Source organism: Mauremys reevesii, linkage group 13 (genome assembly GCF_016161935.1).
Source record: "Mauremys reevesii isolate NIE-2019 linkage group 13, ASM1616193v1, whole genome shotgun sequence".
In the NCBI taxonomy this organism is placed as follows: Eukaryota; Metazoa; Chordata; order Testudines; family Geoemydidae; genus Mauremys; species Mauremys reevesii.
In genome coordinates this window covers 4,012,955-4,035,671 of record NC_052635.1, presented here as the reverse complement: position 1 = coordinate 4,035,671, position 22,717 = coordinate 4,012,955, and the positions used below count along the sequence as shown (strand labels likewise).

At 57.4% G+C, this 22,717-nt stretch overlaps 1 gene segment (V, D, J or C); it reads left to right on the top strand.

Annotated features, from left to right (window-relative positions):
- Nucleotides 1-7: 7 nt before the first annotated feature.
- LOC120380847 lies at nucleotides 8-21,292 on the top strand. The segment is given in 7 exon segments: nucleotides 8-14; nucleotides 3,737-4,036; nucleotides 9,186-9,482; nucleotides 12,775-13,101; nucleotides 13,392-13,724; nucleotides 16,874-17,007; nucleotides 21,209-21,292. Coding segments are annotated over 7 exon segments (1,482 nt in total).
- The last annotated feature ends 1,425 nt before the right edge of the window (nucleotides 21,293-22,717 follow it).

Below are 22,717 nucleotides of genomic sequence, written 5' to 3'. Positions count from 1 at the left end.
ACCCAACATGGCCGGTGATGTGGTGAGTCCATCCCAGGAAAGTGGCTGCTATTGGCTTGTCACAGGAGTGCAGAGGGTGTTTTAACCCCATCAGAGATAAATGGGGTGAAGCGTGTGCTAGAGAGGGGAGCAAGACGCCTGGGTTCCCTCCCCAGCTCTGGGATGGGAGTGGGGTCTAGCCGTTAGAGTGGGGGGCTGGGAGCCAGGACTCCTGGGTTCCCTCCCCAGCTCTGCAAGGGGAGTGGGGTCTAGTCATTAGAGTGGGGGGCTGGGAGCCAGGACTCCTGGGTTCTTTCCCAGGCTCTGGAAGGGGAGTAGGTTAGAGCAGGGGCCTGGGAGCCAGGAGTGTTGTGCTCTGTTCTGACCTATGAAGGGCAGTGGGGTACGTCCCCTGTGTGGACCCAGTACCCGGGCAGGGTGCAGCTCATGGCTCCCCTGCACAGGCTGGACATGCTGCCCAGGCCAGGACGGGTAACAGGCCAGGCTGTGCACCCCCCAGGCAGAGACGGGGGGACAGAGGTGCTTATCCCACACTCCGGCTATTAGCTGGGATAACAGCTTTGAAAGAACTGTAGGGAGCGAGCCCAGGGCTGGGCTAGCAGGGGCTGCGGGTCGGGAGTGAGGGGCACTGGCAGAGCGGGGGGCAGAGCTGGGCTAGCAGGGGTGGGGGGCGGGAGTGAGGGGCACTGGCAGGGCTGGGCTAGCAGGAGGCTGCGGGTCAGGAGTGAGGGGAACCAGCAGGTCTGTTGGTGGAGCCCGGGGCTGGGCTAGAAGAGTGTTGCAAGTCAGGCGGGAGGGGCACTGGATCGGCCGGGTAGCCAGGGCTGGGCTAGGAGGGGGCTGCGGGTCAGGAGTGAGGGGCACCGGCAGAGCGGCGGGGCAGCCAGGGCTGGGTGAGCAGGGGCTGCAGGTTGGGAGTGTGGGGCACCGGGACGGGTGGGCTAGGAGGGGCTCTGGGCAGGGGGGGCTCGGGGACGCAGCACACCAAGCACGTGCCTGGGGCGGCTAGCCACAGGGGGTGCTCTGCCAGTTGCCGCTAGGGCGGCAGGCAGGCTGTCTTCGGTGGACCTCCTGCAGGCTGCCGCCGAAGCCATGGGACCGGGGACCTCCCACAGGCAAGCCGCCAAAGGCAGCCTGCCTGCAGTGCTTGGGGCGGCAAAATACCTAGAGCTGCCCCTGGCTGCGGGTGGGGAGTTTGGGGCACCGGCAGTGGGGGGGGGGGGGCTGGGCTAACAGGGGGCTGCGGGTTGGGAGTGAGGGGCACCGGCAGGGCTGGGGGGGCAGCGCTGGGCTAGCAGGGGCTGTGGGTTGGGAGTGAGGGGCACCAGACAGGTTTGGGGGAGGAGCGCAGAGCTGGGCTTGCAGGGGGCTGCAGGTCAGTAATAGGGGGCACCAGCAGAGTGGGGAGGAACAGGGCTGAGCTAGCAGGAGGCTAGAGCTCAGGGTTGAGGGCCATTAGCAGATGTGGGACGCTCAGGATTGGGGGGCTGCAATTAGAGGTTGGGGGAGCAGCTGAATTGTTTCCAAGGGGGTTTAATTGTCTCCAGCCAAAAACTTTCTAACCTGAGGCACAAATTTCCCCTTTGGCGTGTCCCTGGTCAGAGGGAACCCCCTGACCTCAGCGAGTGCAGGAACGCATCTCCCTGAGCCGGCCCTGCCTCCCTGCAGCAGCTCTGCGCTCATGCTCCATGCTGAGAGCCGGGCGGGGGGATTCCCAGCACAGCTAGATGTGAGCTCGGCTGCCTGGGGCTGGACGTAACTGGCAGCTCAGAGGCGACAGCTCAGGGCTCAGCTTCCTAACTTGGCCTTTGAGTTGAGCTGGCTCCGTTTCTGCGGCGCACTCAGCTGGAGACGCGTTGGGCTTCCTTTCCTGGGGAACGAGCTCTGACGTCTCTGGCTAAAGCCCACTGGAGATGCAGACCCCGTAAGTGCTCCCCAAGGCGCCTCAGCTCTGGGCACCTAGAAAGTGAGGCAGCTGGACTTCTTGGGAGATTTCTCCCACAGACTTTGGGAAAGTGTCCAGAAAATCTTCATCCCAATTGGTTAGAATCCGAGTGGTTTCTTGAGTGGGAACCTGGCTAGAAAGGTCGTGAGCTAGGGGTGGTGATAACCAGTCGACTACTGAGTTTGGGGGAGGGAAGGTTTTTTACCCTAACCCCAGAACTATGACCCTAAACCAAACCTCAAACCCAACTACTTAGACCCCTAACTCTGTCCTAACTCCCTAACCATGACCCTAACCCCAGCATCCTAACCCCCGACAGATGCACCCATTCCTTAACCCCTAATCCTTCCCCTTTCCCTAGAGTCCTAGCCTCATCCCTAACCCCGGATCTCTAACCCCTCCTCCCTAACTCTGACCCCCAACTCTGACCCCCTCTTCAAACCCAACCCCTAACCCCTAACCCTAATGTCCGAACCTTATCCGCCGAACCCTGACTTTAGATTGCTCAGGCTTCAATGGTGCTGGGATCAGTAGAGTCCTCATTGTTATTTCTCTGTAAAGCTCCTGGCACAATGTATCCTGGTCCTAGATTTGGTTTTCTAGACCACTGTGATACAAGTACTAACAACCAATTATACCCCTAACCATAACCCCAACTCTAACTCGAACCTCCCCACCTTGACCCTCTGAGAAGTTACAAACTGACCCCTTGGGAATAGGACCCAAGAGTCTCACTAACTCCCTCTGGGAAATGGCAGCAGAACCGGTTGGTGTCTGATGGTTGAATGGCTGCAAAATTGGCTAGAAATCCAATCACAACACGTCAAATATTGAACTTGAGGGTGGAAGGGTATTTGACCCAAACCATTAAACCATTGCCCTTAATTCTACCCCAGCTACCTATAGCCCTTTACCCCAGCACCTAACCCTAACCGCGAACCCTTCATCCTCCTCCCCATGTATAATTATAACCCGAACTCTAACCCAAAGGGCCCATATGTCCCGGGTTCAACTGGACAGTCCCAGTCCCTCCTACCGGTGTCTCAAGTGAGTTCTCAGGACTCTAACGACGTGTGTTTGAGATACAGAATTGGTAATTGGCCTCTAGGGGCTGATGATGTTAGCAATGAATTTCTCTGCCACTTCAGAACCTAATTCCCTTTGGCTCCTCAGGAGAACCCAGTGCAAATTACTGGGAACAACCCTCCACTCTGTGAAATCAACCCGTCTTACTGCTGACCAGCGGCACAGCACAATGCATCATCCAGTCCACAGAGCAGAGGGTGGGACACAGGACTCCTGGGTTCTCTACCTGGCTGTGCCACTGACCTGCTGTGACCAGGTCCCTTCCTCGCTCTCTGCCTCAGTTTCCCCTCTGACCCTTCCTTTATCTTGCGTATTTGGCCTGTAAGTTCTGTGGGGTAGGCACTGTCTGTCATTGTGTCTCTCTGCAGCACCCGGTGTAATGGGGCCCCGATCACACACTGGGTCTGTTTAGCACCAAGTGAACTGGGGGCCCTGATCCTGCTCAGTCTGTGACACAACCTGGAAGATGGGGGTCAGCCTATCTCAGGCCCCCACTTACACACAGATGTTAGTAAGACCTTGCAACTGTCAACAGTCTCACCCCAAACTGTGCTGTGTGAGTGGAGCAGAGTGGGGCTCGCTAGGGGACGCTCTCCCCCGGCATTGAGTGCTGGCCCCAGTGCCACGCTAGGGCCTGTGCTGCACGGAGCGGGGCAGGGCTCAGTGGGGCTGTGTCTCATGGCCTCGCTCTCTCTCCCTTTGCAGTTAGTGCCACGGCCCCATCTGTCTTCCCCCTGACCTCCTGCACCGGCGAAGTCACCACCTCCCAGGTCACCTTCGGCTGCCTGGCCAAAGGCTACTTCCCCGAGCCGGTCACCGTGACATGGAGCCCGAACGTCGGCTCCTCGGGCGTGAGGACCTATCCCTCCGTGCTGCAACCTTCCAGCGGCCTCTACTCGCTCAGCAGCCAGGTCACCGTCCCGGCCAGCAGCTGGGAGTCTAACACCTATCGATGCACCGTACAGCACCAGCCCACCAGCTCCAGCATCTCCAAGGAAATCCCAAGTAGGGACGGCGCGGCACGGCGTGGTGGGGAAGGGAGGGGCTGGGGGTGTCTCAGGTCCCTCCTCTGGTGACTGCTGCAGGGAGAGAGGCTGGGAGCCTGCTAGTGCTGTGAGCTGATGGAGTCACTGGGGTGGGTGGGTGGATGGAGAGAGAGACCTCAGAGAGATGGGAGTGAATGCGGACAGGTAGATAGTGTTGGGTGTTGTGAAGAAGCAGGGACTGTCTGTGTGCGTGGTAGGCAGAGACAGGTATGCAGCTGTAACATGAGCCTGGCCTGGGGGAGGGGAGGTCTCACCTCTGGCTGGAGGTAGACAAAAGGGAACGGGGGAGTGGAGGCATTCCTCGGTTTTGGGAGCTGGGAGGTGGGTTTCAGGGGATCCTAGGCTGGGATCCAAGCACCCTGAACCCCCAGAAAGGCCAGATTGAGGGGTCCTGGCTCTGCACACAAGCTGGGCTGTATCCTGTGTTCCTGTTGTTCAATAAACCTTCTGTTTTACTGGCTGGCTGAGAGTCACTGTGAGCCCAGGAAGAGGGGTGCAGGGCCGGACTCCCCCACACTCCGTGACAACTGGTGGCAGCGGTGGGATTGGCAGCACCCCGTGGGCGGCGCTTCCTGCAGTAAGTGACTGGGGAGCAGTAAAACGAAGGGGCGATTCACCCCTGGGAGAGTGTGGCCAGAGAGCAGGACTTTGCAGTAACAGGGTCCCCCCGGGGGATCACAGCGAGCGATCCCAGGGGCGGAGGAGTCTGCAGCTCGACCCTGGCAGAGAGGGGGTGACCTCAAGGACTGGCACACTAGGGGTCCCCCGGGAACCCGTGGGGAGTGGCGAGCACCCCGGCCTGCGAGCGGCTAGCAGGAAGATGTATTCCCAGAAGCGTAAGTGTGAGCTGGTGGAGCTGTGCAAGCAGGGGGGGCTGCGCCATGGGAAGCTCACCAAGGCCCAGCTGATTGCCCGGCTGGAGGAGAGAGATCGCAGGAATGAACCGGTCCCTGTCTCTGAGGGAAGCAGCCGGGCAGATGCAGCGCAGGCACCAGTGTCTGGACCCGCTGGGAGTGGCCAGTCGGCGGATGAGGGCTCCTCGAGACCCCCCACCCCTAGGCCTAGGGGGAGGAGGAGCCCAGCTACGGAGGGCACCGTGACCCCCCCGGCCAGCAGGGGATCGTCCCGGCGACGCTCACCCCCCAGCCGGGGATCATCCCGGCGACGCTCGACCTCCGTGGAACTCAGGCGGCTGGAGTTGGAGAGAGAGATCAAACGGATGGAAATGGAGGAGCGTAAGGAGCTGAGGGCATATGAGGAAAGACAAAGCCAGCGTGAATTCGAGGCGAGAGAGAAGGAGAAGCAACAGCAACGTGAATTTGAGGACAGGGAGAAGCAGCGCAGACATGAGCTGGCCATGGCCCAACTGAACAACAGGGAGGCCCCGGCTGCGGTGAGTGAGGGGGGGCCCAAGCCTACAAAGAGCTTCGATACGAACTTCCTGGCCCCGCGTAAGGAGGGGGAGGACATAGACACCTTCCTGACGGCCTTTGAGAACGCCTGCGCGCTGCACCAGGTTGACCCTGCAGACAGGATCCGCGCCACCCCTTACTGGACTCCACCGCCGTGGAGGTGTACAGCCGAATGAGGGGAGGAGGCGCGGGACTACAACCTGTTCAAAGAGGCCCTGCTCGAGTTTGGGCTGACCGGAGATGTACCGGAAGAGGTTCCGGGGTCAACGTAAGACCCGGGAGGTCACATACCTGCAACTGGTCAACCGGGCGCAGGGGTACGCCCGCAAGTGGACGGCTGGGGCCCAAACCAGAGAGGACCTGCTTGACCTAGTCGTACTGGAGCACCTGTATGATCAGTGCCCAGCTGACCTGAAGCAGTGGCTGATGGACCAGAAGCCGGAGAACCCGCAGCATGCAGGCCGGCTGGCCGACCAATACCTGGACAGTCGGGCAGGGGATGGCAGGGAGGAGTCTCGAGGGAGCAGGCCTGCCTCAACGCAGAGAGAGAGTCACCATGGGACCTCCCAGCGGGGCCCTATGGAGAACCCCCACAAGAGGGGAACGTCCAGCGTCAGGTCCACCCGACCCCCGCGAGGGGACCCACGAGACATGGGCTGCTTCCACTGTGGCCAGCAAGGCCACATACGGGCCCAGTGCCCCAAGCTCAGAGACAGACCAAGCAGACCCAACCCGCAGAGGGTTGACTGGGTACAGACCCAATTGGATGAGGGGCAACCTGCCCAAGAGAGGGGGGCTGGCAGCGTCCCACCTGGGGAGGAGGGAGGAGGGCCCCCGGTCAGCGCCTCTGGGGGGCTGGATGCTCCGGTCCCAAGGGGCTGCTACAGGGTGGCCACGGGGCTGCCCCTCCGGAGCGAGTGCCTTGTTCCCCTGGAGGTGGATGGGAAGAAGGTCACTGGGTACTGGGACACAGGCGCAGAGGTGACGCTGGCCCGGCCCGGGGTGGTGGGCCGAAATCGGATGGTGCCTGATACCTACCTGTCCCTGATGGGCGTGAGCGGGACCCCATTCAAGGTGCCTGTGGCGAGGGTGCACCTGAAGTGGGGGGTCAAGGAGGGCCCCAAGGATGTGGGAGTGCACCCCCATTTGCCCACAGAGGTGCTGATGGGGGGGGACCTCGAGACCTGGCCCGGCAATACCCGGGGTACCCTGATTGTGACCCGTAGTCAGAGTCGGCGCAGGGCTCTGCACCCTGACAACGGGGAAAGTACTCTGCCCGAGTGCCCAGCGGGGAGGGAACGCCCAGAGACACGACCCAGAGAGGCTGCGGCCTCAGACCCAGCCGGTGAGAGGGAGCAGATCCCCATCCCTGCCCCAGCTGCTGAGTTCCAGGCCGAGGTGCAGAAGGATCCCTCCTTGCAGAAGCCCAGGGACCGGGCTGACCTCAATGCAGCGCAGACCATGAGGAGAGGTTGCAAGGAGAGGTTCCTGTGGGAGAAGGGGTTCCTGTACCGAGAATGGGCTCCCCCCGGGGAGGTGGAGTCATGGGGGATCAGGAGGCAGCTGGTGGTTCCCCAGAAGTTTCGCCACAAGCTGCTGTACCTGGCCCATGACATCCCCCTCGCAGGGCACCAGGGAATCCGGCGCACCAGGCAGAGGCTGCTACAGAACTTTTATTGGCCTGGGGTCTTTACCCATGTCCGGCAGTACTGCCAATCCTGTGACCCCTGCCAGCGGGTGGGGAAGGCCCGGGACAAGGGGAAAGCAGCTCTGAGGCCTTTGCCCATCATAGAAGAGCCTTTCCAGAAGGTGGCCATAGACATGGTGGGGCCTCTCAGCAAGGCGACCCGGTCAGGGAAAAAATACATCCTGGTGGTGGTAGATTTCGCCACTCGATACCCCGAGGCGGTGGCCTTGTCCTCTACCGAAGCAGACACCGTGGCGGATGCGCTGCTGACCATTTTCAGCCGGGTGGGATTCCCCCAGGAAGTCTTAACGGACCAGGGGTCCAACTTCATGTCGACCCTGCTCCAGTCCCTGTGGAAGAAATGTGGGGTCCGACCCAGCTGGGCCTCAGCGTACCACCCCCAGACCAACGGGCTGGTGGAGAGGTTCAACGGGACGCTAAAGATGATGCTAAAAACATTCATGCACCAGCACCCACAGGACTGGGACAAGTACTTACCTCACCTGCTGTTTGCGTACAGGGAGGTACCCCAGGAGACTACTGGGTTTTCGCCTTTCGAACTGTTATATGGAAGGCGGGTAAGGGGGCCCCTGGACCTGATGAGAGACGAATGGGAGGGGAAGGCCGCTCCCGATGGAGAGTCAGTGGTGGAGTATGTCCTGACCTTCCGGGAAAGACTTACCGAGCTCATGGGCCTGGCCAGGGAGAATCTGGCCCGAGCCCAGAGGAAGCAGAAGGTCTGGTACGACCGCACGGCGCGGGCCCGCGCCTTCGCCACCGGGGATCAAGTGATGGTTCTCATCCCCGTGAGGAAAAACAAACTCCAGGCTGCCTGGGAAGGGCCCTTCAAGGTTGTCAAGCAACTAAATGAGGTAAACTATGTAGTGGAGCTGTCGAACCGGGCGCACCACTGCCGGGTGTACCATGTGAATATGATGAAGCCATATTATGACCGAGGGAATATGGTGTTGGCCGTGTGTGGCCACTGGGAGGAGCCGGGGGATGACCCTTTAGTGGACCTATTCCCAGGGACAAAGGCTGGTTCCCCCCTGGAGGCGATCCCCCTCTCAGATCAGCTGACCCCGGCTCAGCATGCTGAGATCAGAGGGGTGCTGCATCTGTACCGACAGTTGTTTTCCAACCAGCCTGGGCGCACTAACTTGACCGTCCACCGGGTAGAGACTGGGGCACACCCCCCGATACGCTGCTCCCCTTTTCGGGTTACCGGGAAGACTGCCCAGGACCTGGAAAGGGAGGTCAGGGACATGCTGGCTTTAGGGGTGATCCAGCCGTCCGCCAGCCCCTGGGCCTCCCCAGTGGTGCTGGTCCCCAAGAAGGACGGGTCGATCCGGTTCTGTGTGGACTATCCCCGCTCAGTTCAGTCTCGGAGGGGGGAGAGGTGTGAAGAAGCAGGGACTGTCTGTGTGCGTGGTAGGCAGAGACAGGTATGCAGCTGTAACATGAGCCTGGCCTGGGGGAGGGGAGGTCTCACCTCTGGCTGGAGGTAGACAAAAGGGAACGGGGGAGTGGAGGCATTCCTCGGTTTTGGGAGCTGGGAGGTGGGTTTCAGGGGATCCTAGGCTGGGATCCAAGCACCCTGAACCCCCAGAAAGGCCAGATTGAGGGGTCCTGGCTCTGCACACAAGCTGGGCTGTATCCTGTGTTCCTGTTGTTCAATAAACCTTCTGTTTTACTGGCTGGCTGAGAGTCACTGTGAGCCCAGGAAGAGGGGTGCAGGGCCGGACTCCCCCACACTCCGTGACAGGTGTGGAGGCACTGAAGGGTGGATGGAGAGAGACACCACGCCAAGAGAGGCGATGGGGCCGCAATGCAGAGAAAGGGGCAGAGGGCTGCAAACTGGGTGCTGGGCTGCAGGGAGCGGGGGGCTCAGCAGGGGGCGCCGGGCTGCAGGGAGCGGGGAGGGCTCAGCAGGGGGCGCCGTGCTGTAGGGAGGTGGGGGGGGCTCAGTAGGGGTCTGTACAAAAACTAACCCGTCCCCCTTCTCCCAGAGCCCCCCGAACCCCCCAAGCTGGAACTCTTCTACTCCTGCACCGACTCAGGCGCCATCCAGGCCGTGTGTTTGATCTCCCACTTCAACAGCGCGGATTTGACAGTGCATTGGATAGTGAATTTCCAGATACAAAAGGGTGACATTGACCAGCCCACAAAGGACGCCAACGGCCAGACCTTCAGCACCCGCAGCAGTATCATTGTGACCGAGTGGCCGGGTGACTCTCCCCTCACCTGTCAGGTGTCCCAGCCGGGCACCTCCATGATATTGCAGGCCCACGCCCAGAAATGCCAAGGTTAATGTCCCCAGGGCTAGGCTGCCTACAAAGAGGAGGGGCAGTGGCGGATTCAGAGTTACTGGGGCCCTGTGCTCAGCTTCAGTTTTGGGGGGCCCCCCTTGGGACCCAGCCAAGAAAAAGAACCTTCTCTGTTATCTGCTCCCCACCCCCACCCCCACCCCCACCCCCGGCTTTCATTCTTGTTTTCTTCATCTTTCTCCTGTCAGTAATAGCAAGTAAATGGAAATAAAGTGAGGTACCTTGACTGGTTTCTCAGGTCCCTGCTCTGGTGACTGCTGCAGGGAGAGAGGCTGGGACCCTGCTAGTGTTGTGAGCTGATGGAGTCGCTGGGGTGGGTGGGTGGATGGAGAGAGACACCTCAGAGAGATGGGAGTGAATGGGGACAGGTAGATAGTGTTGGTTGTGGAGGCACCGAAGGGTGGAGGGATGAAAAGAGAGACCGCGCCAAGAGAAGCGATGGGCGCTGCAATGCAGGGAAAGGGGCAGACGGCTCAGCAGGGGGCGCTGTGCTGCAGGGAGCGGGGAGGGCTCAGCAGGGGGCGCCGTGCTGCAGGGAGCGGGGGGCTCAGTAGGGGGCTCTGTGCTGCAGGGAGCGGGGGAGGCTCAGCAGGGGGCGCTGTGCTGCAGGGATCGGGGATCAGCAGGGGCGCTGTGCTGCAGGGAGCAGGGGCTCAGCAGGGGCGCCGTGCTGCAGGAGCGGGGGCTCAGCAGGGGCGCCGTGCTGCAGGAGCGGAGGGCTCAGCAGGGGCGCTGTGCTGCAGGAGCGGAGGGCTCAGCAGGGGCGCTGTGCTGCAGGAGCGGGGGCTCAGCAGGGGCGCCGGGCTGCGGGGAGCGGGGGCTCAGCAGGGGCGCTGTGCTGCAGGGAGTGGGGCTCAGCAGGGGCACCGGGCTGCAGGGAGCGGGAGGGCTCAGCAGGGGCGCCGTGCTGCAGGGAGCGGGAGGGCTCAGCAGGGGCGCTGTGCTGCAGGGAGCGGGAGGGCTCAGCAGGGGCGCTGTGCTGCAGGGAGCGGGGGCTCAGCAGGGGCGCCGGGATGTGGGGAGCGGGGGGCTCAGCAGGGGGCGTTGTGCTGCAGGGAGCGGGGAGGGCTCAGCAGGGGGCGCCGTGCTGCAGGGAGCGGGGAGGGCTCAGCAGGGGGCGCTGTGCTGCAGGGAGCGGGGAGGGCTCAGCAGGGGGCGCCGTGCTGCAGGGAGCGGGGAGGGCTCAGCAGGGGGCGCTGGGCTGCAGGGAGCAGGTGGGGGCTCAGGAGGGGTCTGTACAAAAACTAACCTGTCCCCCTTCTCCCAGAGCCCCATGAACCCCATGAACCCCAGGCCCCCATTACACCCAAGGTGAAAATCGTCTCCAACACCGACCGAGACCCCGTCCAGCTCATGTGCTTAATCTCCGGCTTCTACCCTGAGACTCTGACGGTGGAATGGCTGGTTGACGGCCAGCCCAGGAAACTTCCTGGTGACACCGCCCTTACCACGAAGGATGCCAACGGCCCCACCTACAGCACCCACTGCAATGTCACTGTCTCCAAGGCCGATTGGCGGAAGGTCAAGTTATACACGTGCCAGGTGTCCCAGCCGGGCACCTCCATCAAATCGCAGGGCCACACCAACAAGTGCGGAGGTGACGCTCGCCGGCACTAGGCTCCCTACGAAGAGGAGGGGCAATGGCGGATTCAGAGTTACTGGGGCCTTATTTTTGGGGCCCTCCTTGGGACCCAGCCGAGAAAAAGAACCTTCTCTGTTATCTACCCCCACTCCTGGTTTTCATTCTTGTTTTCTTCATCCGCCTCCTGTCAGTATTAGCAAGTAAATGAGAATAAAGTGAGGTTCCTTGATTGGTTTTGCTGTCAAACTCATTTTTCCACAGACCACTTGAAAATCGCTGGGGGTCTCGGCGGACACTTAACGGTCTTTCCAAAGCCTGTTTGTGCCATTAGCGAACTCCTGTGAAGCACTTTCAATAAGAGCCCTTTATAAAAAAACGTTGGGCTGCGGGGTCTGGCCAGGACTTAGGGTACGGGAGGGGGCTCACGGCCGGGGCAGCGGACTGGGGTGTGGAGCACTTACCTGGGGCAGCTCCCGTTTGGTGCGAGGGGCGGGGGTGGGGATGTGGGGGCTGCAGCAGCCAGGGAGGGCAGGGGACTGGAGGTGGGTGCGGGGTGCAGGAGTTGGGCTGGGGTGCAGGGCCTGGGAGGAAGTTAGGATACAGGCGCAGGCGGGGGGTTGGGCTGCAGGGCCTGGCCAGGAGTTAGGGTGCAGGAGCGGGCGGGGGTTGGGGTAGGAAGTTGGGGCAGGGGGTGCAGATGGGAATGTGGGGGGTGCAGGAGCTTTGTTTTGTGCTCAGGGTGGGCGTGAGGATGTGAGGGATGCAGGAGTCAGGGCAGGGAGCTGGGGTCATGGGAATGCTCCCAGCCCCTGCTCCCCCACCCCCTACCCTGAGCGGCTCACGGCAGGGGGTTGGGGTTGGGGGGGTCGGCGTAGGGGGAGTGCAGGGACCAGGCTGCTGCCCCACAGCTGCCCGGCCCTGGGGCCCCCTGGGTTTTACTGTAAATCCACGTCTGGTCCTGCTGGCTCGAGGGGCTCCTGCTCCAGGCTCTGCCCCCACCGGCAGCCAAGCTCCCCCTCCCCCACCTCCCCCCCACCCCCAACCTGCTGTTTGCCGGCGCTCCGGTCGCTCCTGGAGGGAGGAGGAGGGGCCACAACACACATAGGGGCAGGGGGCTGGGAGCACCCCCACAATCCCCGCCCACATCCCCAGGCCCCTGCCCTGACTCCTGCACCCCCCACACACACACCCAGCCCCCCCCACACCCCGTGCCTTGACTCCGGCACCCCCCATCCCCGCCCCTGCCCTGAGCACCAAACGGGAGCTCCTGCCCCCCTCCCCATTTCCAGCGATTTTCAAGTGGTCTGTGGAAAAATAAATTAGACTACAAAACCAATCAAGGTCCTTCACTTCATTTCCATTTACTTGCTATTACTGACAGGAGGCGGATGAAGAAAACAAGAATGAAAACCGGGGGCGGGGGCAGATAAAAGAGAAGGTTCTTTTTCTCGGCTGGGTCCCAAGGAGGGGCACCAAAAATGAAGCTGAGCACAGGGCCCAACTCCCATCCTGGGGCCCCCTGTCGTTGGTGTTCCCTGTGCCAGGGCACCCTGCGATTTACTGTAAATCTGCCTGTGGGGAGGGGGACACCGGGCTGGGCTCGAGGGGGGAGAGGGGTGGGGACAGACTGGGATGGGCTTGGCAGGGGAGACCAGGCCTAGCGGCTGACCTGGGTTCTCCTGTCCCCAGAAGAAACAACGTCTCCCAGCAACATCCAAGTCTTCCTGGTGCCCCCGTCTCCTGCTGACTTGTATGTGAACCAGAGCCCCATGCTCACCTGCCTGGTGGTCAACCTGCCTAGCAACTGCAGCCTCCAGGTGGTCTGGTCCCGGGAGAAGCCGGGCTCCATTGTCCCTGAACCCCTGACCCTCACTGAGCAGCTCAACAGCACCTTCACCGCCTCCAGCTCCATGCCCATCTTCACCCGCGACTGGGAGGCCGGAGAGAACTTCACCTGCAAAGTGGAGCACTCGGGGCTGCCCTCACCCCTCATCAAATCGATCTCCAAGAAGACAGGTAGGAGGAGAGCAGGGTCCCTAAGGGGAGAGACTCCCCTATCCCAGCCCCAGCGGGAAGGGATGCTCCTTAAGGGGATCTTGGCCCTGGGTCCCTTTGCGTCCCCAAATCCCCACCCTCAAATTGTGCTCCAGAGATACCAGCTCCCAGTCCCCAGCCCCTCCACCCTGGAGGAGAGAGGGGATCTTCCTGCCCCTCCACACACACACACGCCCCATCCTTCTCCTCACGTGGCCCCAGCTGAGTGATGTGCTTGGCTCATCTGTGTCCTCTGTCCCCACCCACCGTAGGCAGGCACTCTGCCCCTGGCATCTACCTCCTGCGCCCCCACAACGAGGAGCTGAGCAGCTCCGAAGACTCCGTCAGCCTCACCTGCCTGGTGCGGGGCTTCTTCCCCGAGGACATCTCGGTGCAGTGGATGAAGAACCACAAACCCAGAGAGAGTTTGGAATACATCACCACCCAGCCCATCAAGGACAGAGCCGGCGACTCAAACTTCTTCCTCTACAGCAAGCTGAAAGTCAGCAAGGACAGCTGGAACAGAGGGGACGTCTACACATGCATGGTCATCCACGAAGCCCTCTCATTGAAGTTCACCCAACGCAGCATCAGCAAAGTATCTGGTAAATGAAGAAGGCTCCTCCCAGCCCCACTGCTAGCACTGTCCAGTACAGCTTCCTGTAAATAATCTCTGTGCCCTCAGTGACAACAAGTGAATAAATGGAACTAGTCTGAGCTCATCCCCGGTCTCCTTCTTGTGGTGTGACTGGATGAAATCTGCAGGTCCCCCAAGGTGGACGAGGTCCCAGGTTGCAGGCTGGGAGAAACTGAGATGCTATAAGGCTGGGGATGCCAATTTCCAGATTCTGTATGGGTGGATACATATATACCATGGATGGATGGGGAGAGACATGGGTAGGTGCCATGGAAGGAAGGATGGGTTGAAGGCATGGAAGGAAGAATGGGTAGATACATGGGTACATACACACCACAGAAGCAGTAATGGAGTGGGGGGTAGATGGACAGTTACACACATACATACTGCAGAGCCCATATCCCAGTCCAGCTCAGTTGGAAGGCCAGGTGTTCAGAGAGATGGTTAGATGGATACATACATACTTCAGAGGGAAGGACTCATAGACCAACAGATATCACACAGAGAGAGAGAGAGAGAGAGAGAGAGAGAGAGAGAGAGAGATTATTATTTGGACTAAAGTAGCACCTCCTCCCCCAGCTCAGATAGGGCCCTGTTGGGCTGGGTGTGGCACAGACACCGTGGGAGACAGTCCCTGTGTCAAAGGGCTCACACCTAGATAGAGAAAGAGAGAGAAGAAACAGAGACACCAGGAGGTGAAGGGACCTGCCCAAGGTTATGTCCGTTACCGAGCTAGAAACAGAACCCAGGTGTTCTGAGAGTCCCACCCAGTCCCACTAGACTGCGCTGCACTGAGGGAAGGATGGTTGGATGGTTCGCAGGTGCGGTGCCAATGGATAAGTGGATGGGGATGGATGGATAAATCTATGGGGAAGGTTGGAGGGGTACCCATTCTGAAGGATGAAGGGATGGATACATGGATGGCCATAGATGGACTGCGATAGATGGATGGCTAGAGATGAGAATGGGTGGGGACGGATTGATATATAAATGAATGGATGGGCGGGTGCATATGGTAATGGATCAGTACCAATGGCGATGGATGGTGATAGGAAAATGAGAATGGATGGGGATGGACCGACAGATGGATGGATGGGCTGGTACAGATGGTCAGTGATAGATAGATGAGGATGAATGAATGAGTGAATATGGCAATGGATGGATGGACGACTGAGTGTGTTAATGGGGACAGGTGGTGATGGATGTTTGGGGATGGATAATATATAAAGGGCTGATAGATAAGTGGATGGGGTTGCATGTATGGATGGAAGATATGGGTGAGGATGAGTGGGTGGATTGTTAGTGGTGACGATGGATGGATGGGTATAGATCTATATGGATGGATGGAAGATATGGAGGACGGATAAAGATAAGGCTGGATGGAGTGTGGGATGGATCGGTTGATGGCCATCTCACTGAGGTGCAATCCCCTCTAGGCTACAACCCATGCATATCCAGAGGGGCACCGTATCATGATCAGCATTTACCCTACATCCCCTTAAACCCCAGAGAGGAGAAGATGCCCCATGGGGATTTTCCAGCCAGAGTCAGTGGGGGAAGGTAATTAAAATACCCTGGCCCCCACACACACTCCTCTGCTGGCTAGAAGGCTAAGGGCAGGGCCACCCAGAGGATTCAGGGGGTCTGGGGCAAAGCAATTTTGGGGGCCCCTTCCGTAAAAAAAAGTTACAATACTATAGAATACTATATTCTTGTGGGGGCCCCTGCAGGACCCAGGGCAAATTGCCCAACTTGAGCCCCTCCTCTGGGCGGCCCTGGCTAAGGGGTCTCCTTCCATCCCTTCCCCACAGCAGCAGCTGTGGAGGGGGAGATAGGACAACATACAGCAAACACCCCACAGCAGGGATCAGCTCCTGGGCTCAGTCCACACAAAGCAGCAGCAGTAGTAGGGCTGTTATCTGGAGCAAATACTAAGCAGGGACTCACCTAAAGTCTCACTAGCTCTGGTGACATGTGGGCCCCGGCAGTGGGGTGAGACAGACGATGCAGATGCCCCGATGCCCCCGCACATGAGCTCTGTCTCCTACCCAGCCCCTCACTCACACACCTTCCCCCCACCCCCCATGTGTGTATCAGCCCCAAAGCTGGATGGGCGAATGCAGGAATCAAACCCACCAGTGTGAGCACAGAGCTCACACCTGGCATGAAAGGGGGGTAGCCTGCAGCGGCAGTGTTAGGGCTGTTATCCTGGGGCAGCGCAGGAGCACACAGAGTAAGAGAGTGGGGGGGTGGCTGAGAGAGAGCTCAGTCCAGGGCAGATGGACACACCTGTAACATGGCATGACCCAGGGACCCTCCCACCTGGGCTGTCGTGTTTGTACCCACAGAGAGACACACAACACAGAGAGAGACAAACATGCACCCACACAGATCCATGCACCTGTTCTCCAGACATCCCTAGGGCAGGGGGCTCAGTAGGGGGCGCCATGCTCAGGGAGCAGCATCTGTCATGTCAGAGAGACCTGAGATCCCATCCTTAAAATACTTGTGGCTCTGTTCATAAAAGTGAGTGTTCAAAATCCCCACCTCCCTCAGCTGAGGCAACTACAGGCTGCACCTGGGCAAGAGAGCCCGGGATAAACAGGCCCAGAGGTGGCTGCGTTCCATCTGAAGTGATTCCTGGGCGTTTTGTTACATTGGGAGCAGGGTCATAGAGGCACACGTGTGAAATCCATCCATCCTGGTCTTTAGGGAGCTCCCCCACCATGGCAGCATCCCGGCACCTCGCACACCTCAGAGGGATCCTGAGCCACCTTTCACAGGCAGAGAAACTAAGGCACAGAGAAATTCAACAGGCAGACAAGCTTCAGTGCCAGGGTGTAGGGCCACGGCCACATGGGATAAGTGAGATGAGAGCTGGGAGGCTCTGCATCCTTCATTTCATCACAGCAGGCAGGGGTGGGTGGATGGATGGAGAGGTGCATCTAGGGATGGATGCAGGGATGGATGGATAGAGGTGTCTAGAGATAGATGACTGGAGGGACGGAAGGGTGGGTAGAGAAGGGGATGGGCGGGTTGGTGTTGGACGCACAGTCCGAGCTCTCTCTGTAACAGTGGCTGAGTCGGAGCTGATGTCTCTTTCTCTCCCCCCAACAGAGGTGATCGTGTCAGGTGAGTTTTGTAGTGAGGACGGAGACGAGGAGCTGGACGGCCTCTGGTCCACCATCTCAGTCTTCATCACCCTCTTCCTCTTGAGCGTGTGCTACAGCGCCACCATGACCCTGTTCAAGGTGAGAGAGAGAGAACGAACGTAGGAACAAAGGAATTAATGAGTTTAGCACATTAGATAGTGTAATGATGGTGCCTCTTGTAACGATGCTGCCTTTGGTGGGATACTTCTGAGAGTATCAATTCAGGAGAAATTGCTTAGAGATGGGCAGTTACAGCCCAAGGCAGGTATTTCTCCACTTCTAAGCACACCAAACCTGCAAAACAGAGAGGACTTTGGTTTCACCTCACTGGCTAACCATAAGTCATACAAGCAATTCCCTAAGACACTCCAGTTTCTTGATTGGGCACTTACTGAGAATAGTCCTGTAGAATCATAGAATCTCAGGGTCGGAAGAGACCTCAGGAGGTATCTAGTCCAACCACCTGCTCAAAGCAGGACCAATCCCCAACTAAATCATCCCAGCCAGGGCTTTGTCAAGCCTGACCTTAAAAACCTCTACGGAAGGAGATTCCACCACCTCCCTAGGTAACCCATTCCAGTGCTTCACCACCCTCCTAGTGAAACACTGTTTCCTAATATCCAACCTAGACCTCCCCCACTGCAACTTGAGACCATTACTCCTTGTTCTGTCATCTGCCACCACTGAGAACATTCTAGATCCCCCCTCTTTGGAACCCCATTTCAGGTAGTTGAAAGCAGCTATCAAATCCCCCCTCATTCTTCTCTTCTGCAGACTAAATAATCCCAGTTCCTTCAGCCTCATTTCATAGGTCATGTGCTCCAGCCCCATAAGCATTTTTGTTGCCCTCAACTGGACTCTTTCCAATTTTTCCACATCCTTCTTGTAGTGTGGGGCCCAAAACTGGACACAGGACCCCAGATGAGGCCTCACCAGTGCTGAATAGAGGGGAATGATCACGTCCCTCGATCTGCTGGCAATGCCCCTACTTAAACAGCCCAAAATGCCGTTAACCTTCTTGGCAACAAGGGCACGCTGTTGACTCATATCCAGCTTCTCGTCCACTGTAACCCCTAGGTCCTTTTCTGCAGAACTGCTGCCTAGCCACTCGGTCCCTAGTCTGTAGCAGTACATGGGCTTCTTCCGTCCTAAGTGCAGGACTCTGCACTTGTCCTTGTTGAACCTCATCAGATTTCTTTTGGCCCAATCCTCTGATTTGTCTAGGTCCCTCTGTATCCTATCCCTACCCTCCAGCGTATCAACCACTCCTCCCAGTTTAGTATCATCTGCAAACTTGCTGAAAGTGCAGTCCACGCCATCCTCCAGATCATTAATGAAGATATTGAACAAAACCGGCCCCAGGACCAACCCTTGGGGCACTCTGCTTGATACCGGCTACCAACTAGACATGGAGTCATAGATCACTACCCGTTGAGCCCAACGATCTAGCCAGCTTTCTATCCACTTTATAGTCCATTCATCCATCCTATACTTCTTTAACTTGCTGGCAAGAATACTGTGGGAAACCGTATCAAAAGCTTTGATAAAGTCAAGGAATAACACACCCACTGCTTTCCCCTCATCCACAGAGCCAGTTATCTCCTCATAGAAGGCAATTAGGTTAGTCAGGCATGATTTGCCCTTGGTGAATCCATGCTGACTTTTCCTGATCAATCTCCTCTTCTCTAAGTGCTTCAGAACTGATTCCTTGAGGACCTGCTCCATGATTTTTCCAGGGACTGAAGTGAGGCTGACTGGCCTGGAGTTCCCCGGCTCCTTCTCCTTCTCTTTTTTAAAGATGGGCACTACAGTAGCCTTCTTTCAGTCATCTGGGACCTCCCCCATTCAGCACGAGTTTTCAAAGAGAATGGCCAATGGCTCTGCAATCGCATCCGCCAACTCCTTTAGCCCACTCGGATGCAGCGCATCCAGCTCCATGGACTTGTGCTCGTCCAGTTTTTCTAAATAGTCCCAAACCACTTCTTTCTCCACAGAGGGCTGGTTACCTCCTCCCCATGCTGTGTTGCCCAGTGCAGCAGTCTGGGAGCTGACCTTGTTTGTGAAGACAGAGGCAAAAAAGGCATTGAGTACATTAGCTTTTTCCACATCCTCTGTCACTAGGTTGCCTCCCTCATTCAGTAAGGGGCCCACACTTTCCCTGACCTTCTTCTTGTTGCTAACATACCTGAAGAAACCCTTCTTGTTACTCTTAACATCTCTTGCTAGCTGCAACTCCAAGTGTGATTTGGCCTTCCTGATTTCACTCCTGCATGTCTGAGCAATATTTTTATACTCCTCCCTGGTCGTTCGTCCAATCTCCCACTTCTCGTAAGCTTCTTTTTTGTGTTTAAGATCAGCAAGGATTTCACTGTTAAGCCAAGCTGGTTGCCTGCCATATTTACTATTCTTTCTATACATCGGGATGGTTTTTTCCTGCAACCTCAATAAGGATTCTTTAGAATACAGCCAGCTCTCCTGGACTCCTTTCCCCCTCATGTTATTCTCCCAGGGGATCCTGCCCATCAGTTCCCTGAGGGAGTCAAAGTCTGCTTTTCTGAAGTCCACGGTCCGTATTCTGCTGTTCTACTTTCTTCCTTGTGTCAGGATCCTGAACTCAACCATCTCATGGTCACTGCCTCCCAGGTTCCCATCCACTTTTGCTTCCCCTACTAATTCTTCCTGGTTTGTGAGCAGCAGGTCTAGAAGAGCTCTGCCCCTAGTTGGTTCCTCCAGCACTTGGACCAGGAAATTGTCCCCTACACTTTCCAAAACCTTTCTGGATTGTCTGTGCACCGCTGTATTGCTCTACCAGCAGATATCAGGGTGATTAAAGTCCCCCATGAGAACCAGAGCCTGCGATCTAGTAACTTCTGCTAGTTACCGGAAGAAAGCCTCGTCCACCTCATCCCCTGGTCTGGTGGTCTATAGCAGACTCCCACCACGACATCACCCTTGTTGCTCACACTTCTAAACTTATCCAGAGACTCTCAGGTTTTTCTGCAGTTTCACACCAGAGCTCTGAGCAGTCATACTGCTCTTACATACAATGCAACTCCCCCACCTTTTCTGCCCTGCCTGTCCTTCCTGAACAGTTTATATTAATTCATGACATTACTCCAGTCATGTGAGTTATCCCACCAAGTCTCTGTTATTCCAAGATACACATTGAGATACAAGTACAGAGCCAATTCTCATAACTTCAACTACAAAAATGATACACACTTACAGTCAGCACAATCATAACCAGCAAAGCAGAACCTTGTCATAGACACCTCACTCCACAACCTTTGTACAATATCTGCTGCAACTATTGTGGCAGAGCTCGGACCTTGCTCCGTGGGTCCTGCGTTTCTAGGCGCTTTATGCCAGCCTCAGTGGCTCACTGTGACCCTCCACGTAGCCCTTCTCTCTCTAGGGCCAGGGTTACAGTCTACTGAGCCCTTTTCATCACAGGCTGCAAGGTTGGTGAGAGAACTCCCACAGCCTCTGTTGTCCCTGGGGGCTTATTTCAGATCAGTTTAGCCTCCTGTCCTGACAGGGGCCTGACTTCCCCTCCCAGGAGATGTTCCTGTAGTGGTGGGTTGGGGGGAACCCGGGCCCGCCCTCTACTCCGGGTTCCAGCCCAGGGACCCTAATGGCAGCAGCTGTTGGCAGCCAACCTTTCACTGCCAGAGTTGCTACATTTCCCTGGGCCACTTCCCCACAGCTCTCCTGCTTCTCCCTTCTTCACCCTTATCTTAGGGCTCCCTTAACGATAGTTTGGGGGTGTCTTCATTAACCAGCCCTTCAGCCGCACTTCCTCTCCTCTGGCTCCCTGGCTCTTCCCTGCCTGACTGGAGTGAGCCCTTTTTATAGTATCAGCAGGGCCTTAATTACAGTCAGGTGGTCACATTAGCTTAATGGCCTTACCTGACTCTTTGCAGGTTAATTAGAGTCAGGTGTTCTCATTAGCCTGGAGCAGCCCCTGCTCTGGTCAGCGAGGGAACAGAAAACTGTTAATCCAGTGGCCAGTATATCTGCCTTCTGCTAGTCTGCTGTACCCAACTGGCCTGGATCTATCACACTATATAACAGTGGTTGCAGCAATGATCCGTACGGTCACAGTTTATGTCAATAACGTCACAGAGGGCAGCGTGGAGGGGAAAGAAAGAAGAGAAGAATGAAGGAGAAAGGAGAATGGTGAATAAGACAGAGACTGAATGACTGAGACACAGACAGAAAAGCAGGAATGACACAGACAGACAGATCAGCTCCCCCCAGCGCTGACCCCTCTCACCCCTGCTCTCTCTGCCCCCTGCAGGTGAAGTGGCTTTTCTCTGTCATGGTGCAGCTGAATCAGGCGAGTGGCCCCGAGTACAAGAACGAGATCCAGAGCGTGGTGTAGGGGCCACTGCCCCCATCCGCCCGGAGACAAGGGGCTGAGACACCCGGCTCCATTGGCGACACCACCCTGAGTCCCACAGCTGCCCCCCGCTAGCGCTGTGCCCCTGGGAGAGCCCCCGGGGGGAGACAGGACCTCACCCCACATGGCCTAATCAGCCCTCAGCCACTGGGGACACTGCCCTGCTCGGAGCTTGGCTGAGACCGGACAACTCGTATCATGCAGGGAACCAGCGCCCCTAGCGAGGAAACAACCTCTCTCCCCCTTCCCACCCTCCTGAGCCCAACAGTCCCTGCTCTGGGGCTGGATCAGAGCCAGCGCCCCCTAGAGGGGAGATGCCCCATGTCCCTTCCCCACCCCCTGCGCCAGCCAGCCCCCCGGCCTGGGGCAGGACCAGAGCCAGAGTTGCATCTATTCACGCTGCATGTTGCATATTTAGCTCTTCATTGGGATTTTTGTGGGTGGTGTGTGTGTGTGTGTGTGACTTTTGTTGTGTGCACTGAGTGACAATAAATAAATAAATAAATAAATAAATATACAAATCAGGCTCCATCTCATTCATAACCTCCATCCCGGACTTTCAGGGACCCCTGACGCCCTCCAGAGGGGCATGTCGTGTCTGTAGGGGCGCCTCCGGGCATGGAGAATGAAATGGCAGGTGCCTGCTGAACTGGCCCCAATGGGAGATGGGGGCTTAGCTACAAACCCAGAGAGCTGGGGCCTCGTCCCTCAGCCTATACACGCTGGGACGGAGGGGCAGGAAGGGGAGATCTCTGGGGCAGGGAAAGCCACTGATCAGATAGGGGGGCATGTGTCAAGGTGTCACCCCCACTCTGAACTTTAGGGTACAGATGTGGGGACCTGCATGAGATAACCCCTAAGCTTATTTACCAGCTTAGAGCTAGGAGCTGCCACCACCAAATGGTTAAAACAAACGTTTATGGGAGAGTCATTTGGAAACTCTGTCTTCTCCCCAAATATTTCCCCAGTCTTTATCCCCCTTTTTCTGGCAGGATTGAGACTGATTCACCTCCCACCAATTCCTGGTGAGCCCAGATCCAAAAAACCCTTGGATCTTAAAACAAGGAAAAATCAATCAGGTTCTTAAAAGAAGACTTTTAATTACAGACAAAGGGTGAAAGGAATAACTCTGTGAGACTAGCACGCAAGCTACTCTCACAGACAACAGATTCAAAACACAGAGGATGTCCCTCTGGGCAAAACCTTAGTTTCACAAAGAAACCCAATTTGATTCTCCCTCCATGCAAAAAGAAGTCACAAAAGAAAATAAACATAATCTAATACGTTCCTTCTCTAACCTCTTACTACTTTTAAGAAATGTTAGATGGCTGATTCCTGGATCCTTCACTCCGGCACAAACTTTTCTGAACGGACCAAAGACTGATTTCCCTCCTCCCTCTGTGAAAA